The sequence below is a fragment of the Aspergillus eucalypticola genome (assembly GCF_003184535.1).
Source record: "Aspergillus eucalypticola CBS 122712 chromosome Unknown BO83scaffold_30, whole genome shotgun sequence".
Classification (NCBI taxonomy): Eukaryota; Fungi; Ascomycota; class Eurotiomycetes; order Eurotiales; family Aspergillaceae; genus Aspergillus; species Aspergillus eucalypticola.
In genome coordinates, this window is record NW_020290304.1 from 225,982 (window position 1) to 239,729 (window position 13,748).

The window sequence follows — 13,748 nt, forward strand, 5'->3', positions numbered from 1 at the left end:
TAGAAATAGCATTATGTAACATATGCCTTTCCAACGCCATCCATACGCCATCCCTCATCACATGAGCCTCATAGTCAAAAACCAAACGCATACACATGGGTATATAACATTTTTTTTATCATTTAGCCTCCAACATTCATCCATTGCGTCCAATCATCGCCTAATCCGCCTGGGCGGCACGCATCTCCATTTCCAAAAATATCGTCCAACGGAAGACCCAGGTCCAACCCCATGCCCAATCCCGGGGCATTATTATCGTCCGTACCTAAGCCGAACTGTCCGAGGTTTGCGGCCGTAGGGGGAACAGTTGTCTCCGCAGTGAAGTTCTGTGGCTGGAAATTATATCCTTGCCATAGGAAGTTCTGGTTAGGCAAGGAGACTAGGTCGGGGCTGTTGACGGCCTCGCCGCTGTTGATGGGAGTTGAGGCGTGGGAGGCGGGTGACTGTAGCTGAGATGCATTCATTGATTGGTGGTTTGCTAGGCGGCTTGAGATGCTGTTGTTGAGGCCGCCAGGTGCACCGGAAAAGAGTGAGAAATTTGCAAAACCATCTACGGCGGGTGAGGAGGCCGCGAGTGTGCTGACACCGTTGGGATCGGCTGTGGATGCCATTCCCGATGCATACTGAGTGGTGACTGGCGCACCGGTCACATCTTGGAAATGGTCGTTTTCCAGTGTCGACATCGGTTGCGTCGGATAGGCAAACGGATCGTCCGAGGGGAACATGATAGGCATGAGATCGGGGAAATTACCGGGGTTCCCAAAGGCCTGTGCGTTAAATGCATTTGCGCCCGAGTCTCCGGATTGCAATGACGTCGAAACAGGTGACGCTCGGGTTGAGACACTATTGGTCGCAGTCTCCGAAGGCGTTGACACCGCTTCAGCCGGAGGCTCCGGGGTGGATGGAAACCACGTCGGAGGCTGACTATGACGGGGGTTGGTTGCAACATTGCGTGTTGCAGCGCTATCATCTAGGCTCTTCGGCGTATTACTGGCCTCCGACTTGGTCGACCGATGTAGCAGCTGATTAGGGAAGGTGCTGGCCCGCTGCGGCGGCGGCATCCCCGAGGGCATGGTTGAGCTTTTATTGGCCGACGCTCGACTGCTGCTGGAAGGCGCCGGACGTTTGAGGTTCGCACGGGCGGTCGCACTTTGCCGGTTCTTGAGCAGCTCAGGAAGGTTTTTGAACAAGCAGACTAGACTCTGGGAGCAACGATCCGCTGCCATGCTCTTCTTTGCCAGGCCAGCAAGTGTGGTCTTACCCTCCATGGCGTCCTTGAGAACACCGTCTTTCGCCGTTGGAGAGTCGGGATTCTCAAGTACGAAAAACAGGAGTGACAAAATAGCGAAATACGTGGTATACATAGTGAACCAGAAAGAGCCATTTAGGAGTCCTCTCTTGTGCATGCCAGTCGTGATGTGGACAATGTTGCGAGAAACACTGACACACGCCGCTGCACAAGCGTAAGAACGACGGTCCACCCCACGAGCCTGCGAGCCGCTGGAGACGTAGTGTAGGAAGGGTCGGTATAGCATCACTTGAACGTGGGCGTAGCTAATACGCAGCAATTGTCGGATCCTGCAGCACAATTAGAAAAGATCGCTGCCAAATCAACTCCAGAAGACATACCGCTCTACTTGCGGAGAGACCTCCGTTCCCGGACGCAGTGCCGCTGGCAACTCCTCCATCCAAGCCTGAAGATCTCTTTCAATCTCCCGAATCTTAGAATGGCTCACCACATAGCGTTGATCCGATCCAGCCCGATGCTGAGCGTTCTTCACTGGGTAGATGTACTTCACCACTTTGAGGATAATACTGGACAAGCGCGTATGCGCATTAGCTCCGGCCATAAGAGGTATGTGATCGGAGGGCATAGGCAGAATGCCATCCTTAGTAATGAACTCGGAATCAACCGAGGCCGGGAATTCCTGATCAATGTCGTCGTCGCTCAACATCAGAGGAAGACCCAGCATCGTGCTCACGTAGACGTCCATCTTTCTGATGACCCAGAAGACACGTTTCCGCAGCTCCTGCTCTAGCGGGCTGAAATGCGCCGTCACTTTGCGATGCAAGCCGAGTCGCAAGGCGGACCGGAGGGCAATACCCACGTAGGAATAGCAAGTACTCAGCTTGGCAGAGGCCTGTAGGAAGAGCACCATGAAACAAATCGCCTGCAGGGAGGTTAAATCACGGCAATCAGTGATCTCCAATAGCTGTTGACCTGCTTTGAAGTATTGAAAGCTAGGATGAGTTAGCTTATTGCAGTTCAGATGGCCCTTGTTGGGCCATGAGAAAGACATGAGTGACTTACCCTTGACCAATCGCACCTTCATATCCAGCAACATCAAGAGGATTTGCCCCACCGTCAGAGAACAGACAGCCGACCGCAATAACAATGTAGAGTAGCGGCAGGAACGAGTTTTCTTCGTTGGTGAACTGATCAGGCGAAGTATCGTACACTCGATCGAACATGGCGAAGAATGAGGGTTCGTGCGCGAAGCGCATCAGTGCGCAGCCATCATCAAATGCACTGTGACACAGACGTCGTGCGACTTCCCGTGAGGGCAGGTCATGAGTGGGGGGCAATGGCGCATCCTGCGGTGATTCCGATATCGATTTAGGGCTGTCAAACTTGGATTGGGTGACCGGTCGCGACCGGATCGTCGGCGGCTGTATGTCGTAAGCACCAAGCTGCTTGCGCAATCGGCGGATGAAGCTCAGGCCCGAGCTGTGACCGTGGTAGTCCCAGTGGCCCTGATCGTCCAGATCTAAATAGCCAGAATTGTCGACCATCGACTCGAGGAGCGACTCGTCCCCTCCATTCGCATCCGCTGCTGAGTCGGTGCCCGTCATGACAACCGAACTTCGGCGCCGCTCGCTGGGAGTCGCGAGCGATGCCGCTGGTGGTGGTTGCTGGGATTGTTGTTTTTCTCGCTTGATGGCTGCCAGCATCTGCTCTGTGGCATGCACATCGAATTGGGGGTCGTCCAGGTTCAGATCGGGGAGCACAACGCGGAGCAAGGCCTCCGCCTTGTGTAAACGATTTTCTAGAGCTTCGACATATTGAGGGGCGGGGTTGCGACGACGGTTAGACGGTTGATCATACGTGCATTCTATGGTGCGATTTCCGTGAGCATGAATTGACGGCAACAAGCAGACAATCGGGGTAATGACAACTCACCATAACTGTAGACGGTGCAATGAGTGCACGGCTGCTTCCCATCGCACTTGATCTTCTTGCGACGACATTCATCGCAAGCGCGCGTCACACGACGCCTCTTCTGCAAGGGGAGGGAGTCCTTCACAGGCTTGCCATCGCCCAGCGCATCATCCTTCATCATCAAATCATGGCCGGGGGAGGCATCGTGATCTTCGTGGGCATAGAAGAAAGAGTCGGAAGCGGCTGAGGGATCATCCTCGTTCGCATTTTCGGCATGCGCCGGACTGGGAGCGGAAGCCATGAGAGGAGCGGAGGGGGCAGCAGGAGCGATCTCAAGGCGGTCGGCGCAATGGCATGCAAGGGGGTATGAGGAGGATGTGGAACTGATTGATGGGTTGATGTACGATAGTCGACAGGAGACTAATCCGATCAGCAAGGAGAAATAGCCCGCGTGGCGATCCGACCGTTATCGCAATCTCCACGAGGGTAGAAATGACGCTTCTCACAGGTTCATGGAAGGCACGGCGAGGATTGCAGTTAGCTGGAGGGATTGATCGCAGGGAACCAAACTTGAAGTCCAGGAAGAGTTAATGGAAGAGGGTGTGTTCGGCTGAGGTCGCTCTGGCCGTTGATGGGCTATTCTTCGCTATTTTTGAGTAGTTAAATGTTTTTGCCTCTTGTTATGCTGTTGGTGGCTTTGGAACGGGAGTTCCTTGGAGATGACGGAAATGTTCTGGAGACTGGAGTAGGCCCCGAATTAGTCAGAATTGCGTTGCAAGAACTTTCGTGAGTCAAGACGGTGATCCACTCCCAGTCGCACGGAAATAGTAACCAGGACGGGCAAGAATAAAGAGATCTAATGCGCAACACCAGGCCCAAACACAATTGGGAAGACTGGGGATGGCTGTTCAGGCTTTTCTTGTCCGCGTGTACAAAGTACGAGGGGAAGAGGGGAAGAAGGCGGAAATGGGGGGGAAGCAGTTCAAAAGCAGATAGTACGGAGGATTTTGCAAGACTAGGGTAGGGGGGAATATACAGAATGCTTTCTCCAAATCGGAGAAAAGAAGAAAAAAAAAAAAAGAAAGAAAAATCAAAGTTAAGTTAAACAAGCTCAAGCCCACAAGCCAGCAAGTGGAAAGTCGAGGAAAGGACTCGAGTAAGTCGTAGTGGTGATGAGCGTAGAAGAGCGATGATGGAAAAGGAATGAATGGATGGGGACGAAGACGGACAAGACGGGCAGATCCACCGATGCGAGGTGATGGTGTGGCCCAGACCCTGTTTCCGATTGGGGGGATTTTAACAACGGCACCAGGGCAAGTGCGAAAAAAAAGAAAAAGATATATATGCACTAGGGGATCAGCACAAGAGAGAGATCTCGCGCGAAAAGATGCTCAGATATGGTCCAAGAATTTCCTATTCCGATCAAGTCCGAGTATGAATCATCTGTGTGAGAGAGAGAAAGTAAGACAAAGTGTAAATGCAGATTTAACAAAAAATCGCTCACAAGTAGGGCTGACTAGAGCCAACCGGCAGTGACAAGCGGCTGGAAGCGCAACTTGAGCCTGCTCTTGTGCCCGTGACGATGCCGCTGCGTCGGACCTCCGATACAAAAATTTTCCCTTTTCCTACAAACTCCATTGGACTAGCTGGGAAAGCGGCTTAGTAGTAGTAATAGTGGTAGCAGCAGTAGCTCGGCGTATTGGCCAAACCGGCCGATGACTGCCTCGGTTGCAGAAACAAGCCTCAGAACCCACGGTGATATCGCTGATTCGATCATTCTCGATGGGTACCCTGATCCATGGAACCTGCAGCAACATCGATGAGAAACAATAAGTTAAACAACATCCCCGGTGGGGGTCGCATCTTCGGTGATGGATTGGATGAACTCGAAGACCCTAACCGGCGTTAGTTCTTCCCTTGGCTTTGAGAGGACCAATGCTGCAGTCCAGTCATCCATCAAAGCTGACGGAATCCTGTTTTCTTGTGTGTGTCCCCCTGAATCCACTCGTGTCTAGTCCCTAGCTGTACCGACCATTTCAATGTGACCTTAAGTCTTCTGCTCGCCTTCCTATTCTTTCTAGAGCCCTTGCGCACGTGTGTCTTGTTACAGCGTTGTTGTACAACATCAGCTCTGCATTGTTCCTAACTTGGTTGCAGCTCCAGTTAGTAATACTATAAAGTAGCATACTGCCATGCCTATAGCACACAACGGTATCGCGCTGCGCCACTAAATCTCCGCCAAGATTAGATAGACACTTAAAAATATCTTCATGGGCAACTACTAGCGACCGGGAAGAGATAAAGGAGCCGTCGCATCCTCCCCCACACACAATTCAAGCACTGGGAGAGGAGGTGAACGATGCCCTATCTTCTCGTTACTCTCTGTTGTTTGTTCGCCAGTCTAGGCTCCTTTTTATTTGGGTATGACTCCGGGGTTATATCCTCTGTTATCGACCAGGATTCCTTCAAATATCGCTTCCACAATCCTTCTGATGCAGCGACAGGGGGTATCGTTGCATCCTATAATGGTTCGGACACCCGCGCCGATCACCACTTCGTCGCATTTCATCTCCGGCTGACATTCTGCAGGCGGTGCCATTCTAGGCTCGGTCTTGGTCTCCTACCTCTCTGACCCTTGGGGGCGAAGGCCTGTTCTCTTCACCGGCGGCCTCCTCGCTAGCCTTGGGGCCGCGTTGCAGGCTGGCGCTGTCAACGTGTCCATGCTCATTGCAGGCCGTTTAATCGCTGGTCTTGCTATTGGCTTGATGTCTGCCATTATCCCAGTATATTGTGTATGTATCGCTATAACGCATCTCTGGGGTTTTTCATATTGCAGCGGACTCTGACCGTACTTTCAGAGTGAGCTATCTCCTCCCCGTATTCGTGGCTTCCTAGGTTCACTGCAGCAATGGATGATTGGGCTCGGAGTTGTTGTAGCTGTGAGTGATTTATCTATCTACTATACCCCTGTTCAGCTAGTCGACTAGTCAACTAGTTCGCCCTCTATCCCTGACTAATCGCCTTTAGCAATGGGTGGGATATGCCTGCTCTCTCCGTACGGGAAATTTCAGTTGGAGTTTCCCCTTGGCATTTCAAGCAGTCCCCGCCGTGATTCTTAGCTGTGGCGTCTGGTTTCTCCCTGAATCACCTCGTTGGCTTATAGAAAAGGGCGATCCAGATGCTGGTCGGGCGGTTCTGAACCGCCTCCATCTACCTAAGGGTCAGCCGAACGCTCTACCAGTCGACGCGGAATTTGAGCGAATCTCCGCGGGTATTGCGGAGGCCCGGCATTCAGCCAACCACTCATGGCGACAGCTTCTGTTCACACAGCCTAATTGGCGCAAGCGTGTGCTGCTTGCCTGTGGCATGCAGGCTTTTACACAATGCTCGGGCACGAATGTGCTCCAGAACTATAATCCTGGTCTATATCGCTCCTTGGGCTTGTCGCAATCCACTTCGCTCATCATGCAGGGCATCTGGGGTGCATTGGCCCAGTTTTGGAACACCGTATTCATACTCTTCATTGATCGGGTCGACCGTCGCAAGCTTCTCATTCCGTCGTTGCTGGGTATGGGCGCCACCATGTGCGTGGAGGCTATCCTGGGGCAAGTGTATAATAACTTTGAAAGCGTGGCGTCACCGAAACACAGTGCCGTTCGTGCTGCAATCGCTGTTTTCTTCGTTTTCTCGTTCTTTTATACTAGTCTCGGGCTCATCTCTTGGATCTATCAATCCGAGATTTTCCCCACTGCCATTCGCGCCCGAGGCTCTTCTGTAGCCACCGCCACCAATTGGAGTCTGAATTTGGTTTTTGCTCAATGTTCGCCGATGGCCCAGTCGCAAATTCACTTCAAATACTTCTACTGTTTCGCGGCCTTCAACTGGGTTGCGGCGGGTCTCGTCTGGGCCTTGTATCCGGAGACGGCCGGCAAGTCGCTCGAGGAAATTGACCGTCTCTTCACTCCAGAAACTTCGAGGCCCGCATATGATGCAGACAAACCTCACATTTCAATGTCAAATTCAAGAGATAAGGATACTTCCATAAACTGAGCAGAACACAATGTTTCTGCCACCTCCAAGGAATCACATCATACAGTATATAGATGAGCTTATGACTTGATGTCACCAGAAATAATACAATGTAATTAATTCAAGAAGGCAATTGGGCGATCACAAAACAGAACAAGCAGATCACGAAATTAGAAATCAGTTGAAATGAAAGGTATCATATACTGTCATGTCTCATCGCGGATATATAAAACACCAACACCAAGAAGATTGCCAAAGAGACATGAAATTTAACGTTACAATTAGATTCGTTTCCACGTGCACACGAAGAAGACATGTGAAAAGAGGGAGGAAAAGATGAGAGGTATGGAAACAAGTCTCAAAACTGCAGTGCTGTATATGCAGGTTCCATGCCCCGAGCGATAAAGCCCGACAAAACTACAGGCCTTGGAGAGCTGGCATAACGTAATTAGTGAGAGGCGCACTAAGAATCTCTTGCCGTAAGCCATCTTCCCAAAGCGAGACAGAAGGTATTTCCGTATGTAACGTTAGACAGGAGAAGAGAAAATAGTTCACGTTCATCCAGCTATCAAAGCTGAGCCGTTTGGCCACTTTGAGCATTCGGCCTGCAAACCATGGCCGATCGTAAGGCGTCTCAGCCGTAGGGCAGTATTGCGTAAAATCGGGTGTATTTCCAGGATTACGCCTTGACTCAGGCATCTCAATCGAACCATCCTCACATGCGAGCAATATTTGCAGCAATGCTTCAACTGAGCCGCTCATGTTCACTTCGCAGTTCAGGACAGTCTGCTCCAAATTTCCGAGAAAGGCCTCACTATGCGAAACGGAGTTCCGGTAATCCCACAAGCCAGCATTGAGCATGATCAAGGCAACCAGCCGTGCAACAAACTGCTTGCGGTTACCCGATGCTGTAAAGCGTAGCCCGGGAGGCGCTGCGAGTATCTCAAACAACAATGAGGTTGACTGGAATGCCGTGTGACGCATCGGTGCCGTGGTTAAGTTGGTGGATGTGCGTTGGTGTATAGCGAGCTGCTCACAGCGCTTGAGGAAGCTGATGAACTCACTGCACTGATTTTCAATCTCATCCACTGGGGGAGGTATGGGGTGTTGGGCGATAATGTGCTCGATGAACGAATTCTCTGAAAGCGACAGCTGACTCCGCACAAGCCCTTCAGCTTGGGGAACTGGCCTCTTTAGCATGGCTGGAGGATTGTATTCGAAGAAGAAGCTGGGTCCCTCTGTCTCATAGCCTGAAAGAATATAATCTTGCCAGTTTATTAGCATTCCGAGCCGTGTCTTATGAAAGGCAGATGGCCCGCCACGAAGGCGAATCATCTCCCTTGCCGCTCGCATATGAAGCCAGCTAATCTGCTTATGACCAGGCCGAGGATCAAAGTCTTCAAGGCCTGCAGCGCTTATACAGCCTATTATCGCTTCATCGGAGATGTCATCCGGGTTCCTGTCCCTCAACTCTCGTAGCATGGTAATCGCACGATCACGATGATAGAGAGCTGCCGCGTCTGGCTCCTCATTACGAACCCAGACCCATGTGCTGGCCGCATGAACGAGTATTGTGTTCTGAAATGCCACAGGTCCCTTCATGCCTTCAGGGACAAATACCGCTGTGTACCAATTATGCGCCTTGGGTGACCGGAAGTGGTTTCCGTATGAGCAAGCAGGCATTTCGTTGACATAGAAATCAAACAGTCTCTGACCCTCGATGTCTAGTTCAAGAGGCAGAGTGTTGAATGGATCTGTGCGTGCAGCACTCAGGATCGTCTTTGGTGACAACGCTACATCATCTGGTGTTGTTGGCGCAGACGATGATGGCGTTGGAGTGCTGGTGTCGGAGATGCTGCTTTGAGACAGGCAGTAGGCCTTGGGCGAATTCGTTTTGCTTCTGAAAGATATGCCTTCAAAGAATGGCCGAACTGCAGGCCTGGAACTTAAGATGATCCTGCCATCTGTGGCATGGTTTTTCATAGCCCCGCTCGACTCTTGTTGCGCTACGAAGTCATTGAGTGTCGGCTTGGGAACATCCTCCTGCGCAAGAGCATCGGTTCCATACAGAGCTCCACTATTTAGAGTGTTGTCCGTTTGGTTTTCACTCGTTTTTGTAACCTGACCAATGGCTCTTTCTTGCTGTGTCTTCGCTCCTTGCGACGAACCCTCTTCGATTTCAGCACCAGACTGCCCGCTTGCATGTCGCTTTTGACGCATATATTCCTGCATAACATGACGCTTTACTTTAGTTAAAGTACTCCTGCTGTTGTCAGAAGCATCGATAAATTGCCACTGTATTGGTGGGGGCTCTTCTGTGGACTTCTTCCCACTAGCACTGCTTGGTTCATCTGGCATATTGAAGGTTAGATGCACGATGATCTCGTGCCGCGCAAGTGCTTTGGTCTTAGTAGTCAGCCTTCATTAAGCGATGCGATAGCTGGTGTCTCATTCGGCCTGCAGGAGTGATGTTGGCTTCTCGCTGTATAGGCACAATGGCGGGGTAGCTTGATTAACTGTGAAAGACTGTCCAAACACCAGCAGCCTTTACTGTGCTTGGCCAGATAGTCGTCTCGCTCTGCTTTCGACCCTGTAACGAAACTCCTGTAGAAAGTGCGATAGCGAGGCGCATCCACGAACAGATACCGACTGAAGTTATTGCCGGCTGCCTTGGCAATGGTGCGATAAAGGAATCTAGCTGTATCCGGCAGTGTGTCTTCGGTTACATAAAAACGAGCGGCCAACTTCCGACATCCAAGTCGAAGTTGAAACAAAGCGTGCCAACTGGCGATATCAGAACGAAGCCAGAATTTAAAATGGAACTAGAAGTAAAAGTTAGTACTTGAAAAACTACGCTCAAAGCATCAAGCCTATAGGGACAACGGAGAGAACAAGTTGAGGCACAAACACATACGGATCTGATAGCGATGATACATGTAGAGCAAAGAAAAAGTTAAATATTATTAGGCCATGAGGTAATGAGGAGCGTGAAATGCTGGGAGCAGAGTACTGTCAGGATCCTGGGACTGAAGTAAGCCTGCGCTGCTCCACTGAGTCGAATCACCTAATCATAAGCATCTTTGGAGCTAAAACCTTGAATCAGGGATTCAAAATCTCAAAGTAGCATGGTGACCTGGATGCCAGATTGCTTGTTCCAGTGCCAACCAAGAGGCACCAATGCACCAGGGGGGAGGGAGGGGGGATAATAATGGGGGGCTGCGGTGCAGGAGATTGGGAAGTAGTCTCGGGGCCAGAGATAATAATAGCGTGTGGCTTTAGAACCTAAAACCTTGTTTTAGAGAGGAGGAACGGCAGCAGTAATGATGGTGGGCGGATATATTCGCGATCCACGAAGTGCAGAAGCTGGCTTGAATTTGGTCATGAACCTAACTCCTAAGCATTCAACCGGGCTCGTTGGTGGGCGGCTGCTAGCGCCGCTAATTTCGGTGAACTCCACGATGTCCGGAAACTCACGAAAGACTTCTTGTCTATCGACGTCATTCTATCACTAGCAGTATCCTTCGCACCATGAGCACTTTATGGCTCATTGCGTGGCAGTTTATACCTTCTGTGTTCTTAACATGAAAGTACTGGGAAGATGCTACTGCCTGGAGGCAGTAGTTAGTACCTCAGGCAGTCGAATATCCCGACCGGGATGGAGGTATTACACTTGCCAGCTATCAAAGCGAGCCTTTCATCATAAGTAAGGCGTCTTAGCTTGTGAGGTAGGTGGTAGGGTATGGCATGAGCCAGGTTGGTGTGGAGGAAGCCTGGCTGGTGTGGCGGTAGCGTCTCCCTTTAGTAGCTATGCAGGAGTCTCTGTACCCCTCTTGCCCTAACTCCTGCTAGCTGTATAAAGGGAGCGATATTAGCATGGGAAAGATGAGTAAGTAGAGATCTCACATGAGGAGTTGACCTTTTGGATGAGCAGTTGGGTTTGTTGAGTTGGATACTTGTGTACTATACTACGTACCCTACGGTGACGGTGAAACACTGGTAAAGCAAAGCGTATCGATTGGGAAAGCGCGTCAATGCTGCTTGACATTGCCCTGTGTGGCTCATAGAAATGAAGCTATGATCTGCTAAAAAAAAATCTGAATGACGCTCCAAAAGCTTTTTTAGCTACTAGTCATAGCGTCTAATTTCTATTCTCCATCAAGACAAAGGCGTCAACTACTCGAAGGTTCCATCCATTAATCACTGAGACATCCCGATATGTTTTCGAGAATACATTGTGGTATAAACGGTTCTGGAACTCTAGGAAATGTGTCAGTTATGTCATAAGAAGGCGAGGGTGGAACTACCTGGATGGGGTTTTCGAGGCATTGTAGCGGTGAAGTCGAGAACAATATAGTGGTCCATCCGGCCTTTTTCGATTAGAGTGAAATATTGTCCATTTGGCTTGAACCTGTCCATGTGCTCTTGAAGCCGGTCACGTTCTCCAATGAATTCCAATCCCCACTTCTTCTGGGTAATGAGGAAGTCAATTGCTCCACCTTTAATATCCGACTGAATTACGAACTCGGGAGACACGACAACATGCCCATCCAGTAAAGAGAAGAGATAGCGATAAAACTCCTTCTGATACTGGTCTTCTAGTGGTCGGGAACTACCTGCTAATGAACGAGGCGCATGTGCTAGCTGACATGGCTGGAATCCTCTGATAACGTCGAGCGCTAGCTGTGAAGGAGTGTCGTATCCAAGTTGGTTATTAAGGCGTTTCTCGGAGAAAAGACACTGGCAATACCTAGACTCTCGGGTTAGAAAGCAGCCCAAAGTACTCTATAGGCTCCCCACCTACCAACGGTGAATTTGACTTGCGAATATGTGTCGCTCTCCTCTATCGCAAATCTCTGCATGAAGCCATCCGTTGGCTAAGATATGTTCGAGACCTTCTTGTGCCTCCTGAGGTGTACCCACGAAGCTGGATGTGAGGATCCCATCAGAAGCAATGGCTTTTTTAAGAACAGCGGCGACATGAGGTATTTGAAGGATCCGTGCTGGGGGCAGACCTCTGGAGAATAGGAGACATCGAAGACATCGAAAAAAACCCCATTGGGTCACTGAAAAAGGCTGTGCTGATTGTTTGCCATCCTAGCGGTCTGCGCTTTCGCACTTCTTTGGAGAGTACCTGTTGTAGACAGCCTTAATTTTAGTAGACAAACCTGCGAAACATCAACTTTAGGATAAAACTAACCGGTAGGGACCTCAGAGCTAGAATCAGAGATTTAATGAGCCCTACATGTCCATTGCTGCTTTTGAACAAGCCTTGCTCTAAATCTGGCGTCAGAAGAGGCCCACAATCTGGTATGACTTGTGGCGCACATTTTTCAATAACTTGAATGGCTTCATTACCCACCATTAAAAAACCCACAGGTTTCCAGGGTGATTGGATATTGATATCGGGCCTAAGTGATATTTACTGTCCCTCAACAAAATTGGCGTTGCCATATGTTTTCGCTCGAAACCCGAAAAGCCCCTATCTGGAGAGCCGTAAGACATGAACAGTACAATGTAAGGTTGAGATGTTGGGTCAACAGCTTTGAACAGATCCGCCCATAGCGCGACGTCATCGATAAGGAGATACCCTCGTTGTGTCAACCAGGAGCGGCCATGGACACCAGTTCGTTGCTCGAGATAACCGGCCCAGCCCTTTGCTCTCGTTACCATATCTACATCCCAACCAGACATGACGTAAAGAGAAGTATTATAATCACAGTCAAGTAGCTTGTTGGCTAATAGAATCACGATGGTTGTCTTACCCGAAGCAGGAGTCCCCCTCACCCGAACAATATGAAATGCTTTCAGTCGAGCGATGAGCTCCTCGATCAACCCATCCCGGTGAACGATATGTGGTCCGATATCTATGGAGATTAGCAATGATCTTGCCAAGTAGTTTTGAAGCAGACTATATACCTATAGGTGCAGTTATCTGTGACGTGGGAATTTGGAGGAAGTAGCTATGACGCAGATTAGCTGAAGGACATCACGAGTATAAGAAACGAACAGTAATCTTGGTGGAGGCTCATCGGATGCGAGCACTGTTCACATTGTGTTAGATTGTTCATGTGCGCAAGACGCGAAGCGCAAGACCCCTCGGGGCAAGCACACTGTAGAAATAGTTTTTCGTCTTGCCATTTACGAGGCCCCATGATGAAAAGTAATAGTGATTATTGAAAGTGGTAGGCGGTGATGGCGGAGATTTTGATGCTCTGCAAAGTATATTGTAGAAAAGGAATGATCGGGGATTGAGGGTCCATATTTGAGGAGGGCGGCCTTGAACCTACTAGCTGTACATTGATTTGATCAATGGATGCTGGAATAGCGTCTCTGGGTGTCAATCAACCACCATTGTTAGTAACAGTAGTAGTAGAAGTGAATCATCGTAAATACATATCAGCGGAACATAGGCGGTCATTATAGTCATGCGATACAGATACCATCATACGAACAGGCTTCCTAATTGACATTCTCTTTCACTACCAGCACCGCTCTTTCCTACCTTTTGTGTATGGAATAAGAACACTGTCGCCGTGCTTTGCTGCTTCCTCTTGTGGCT

The 13,748-nt window shown here is 49.9% G+C and overlaps 4 protein-coding genes across 4 annotated transcripts; 1 reads left to right on the top strand and 3 right to left on the bottom strand.

Moving 5' to 3' along the window:
* Window positions 1-122: 122 nt before the first annotated feature.
* BO83DRAFT_322242 (putative C6 transcription factor (Mut3)) lies at window positions 123-3,461 on the bottom strand (the record flags this gene model as incomplete). Its single annotated transcript, XM_025527886.1, has 4 exons — window positions 123-1,578; window positions 1,630-2,241; window positions 2,312-3,113; window positions 3,182-3,461. 4 exons carry the CDS (start codon window positions 3,459-3,461, stop codon window positions 123-125), a joined length of 3,150 nt encoding a protein of 1,049 aa, XP_025384021.1.
* Window positions 3,462-5,045: 1,584 nt separating this feature from the next.
* On the top strand, window positions 5,046-7,363 carry BO83DRAFT_346074 (sugar porter family MFS transporter). Its single transcript, XM_025528764.1, has 4 exons — window positions 5,046-5,688; window positions 5,750-5,952; window positions 6,019-6,099; window positions 6,188-7,363. The coding sequence occupies exons 1-4, from the start codon at window positions 5,520-5,522 to the stop codon at window positions 7,208-7,210; spliced, it is 1,476 nt and encodes a 491-aa protein (XP_025384022.1). The 5' UTR covers window positions 5,046-5,519; the 3' UTR covers window positions 7,211-7,363.
* A 243-nt stretch (window positions 7,364-7,606) lies between these two features.
* On the bottom strand, window positions 7,607-9,547 carry BO83DRAFT_392552 (sigma-70 region 2 family protein; the record flags this gene model as incomplete). Its single annotated transcript, XM_025532947.1, has 1 exon — window positions 7,607-9,547. The coding sequence occupies one exon, from the start codon at window positions 9,545-9,547 to the stop codon at window positions 7,607-7,609; it is 1,941 nt and encodes a 646-aa protein (XP_025384023.1).
* Window positions 9,548-11,327: 1,780 nt separating this feature from the next.
* Window positions 11,328-13,341, bottom strand: BO83DRAFT_430929 (uncharacterized protein; the record flags this gene model as incomplete). Its single annotated transcript, XM_025535549.1, has 7 exons — window positions 11,328-11,446; window positions 11,494-11,936; window positions 11,991-12,203; window positions 12,564-13,053; window positions 13,106-13,149; window positions 13,197-13,230; window positions 13,299-13,341. The coding sequence occupies 7 exons, from the start codon at window positions 13,339-13,341 to the stop codon at window positions 11,328-11,330; spliced, it is 1,386 nt and encodes a 461-aa protein (XP_025384024.1).
* Window positions 13,342-13,748: the final 407 nt, after the last annotated feature.

Excerpts from the sequence above, each read along its gene's own strand:
- BO83DRAFT_346074 (XM_025528764.1), top strand. The coding sequence starts at position 5,520 with ATGCCCTATCTTCTCGTTACTCTCTGTTGTTTGTTCGCCAGTCTAGGC. Across the intron at positions 5,953-6,018 it reads CCATTATCCCAGTATATTGT|AGTGAGCTATCTCCTCCCCG; the intron begins GTATGTATCGCT and ends CCGTACTTTCAG. Across the intron at positions 6,100-6,187 it reads GGCTCGGAGTTGTTGTAGCT|CAATGGGTGGGATATGCCTG; the intron begins GTGAGTGATTTA and ends AATCGCCTTTAG.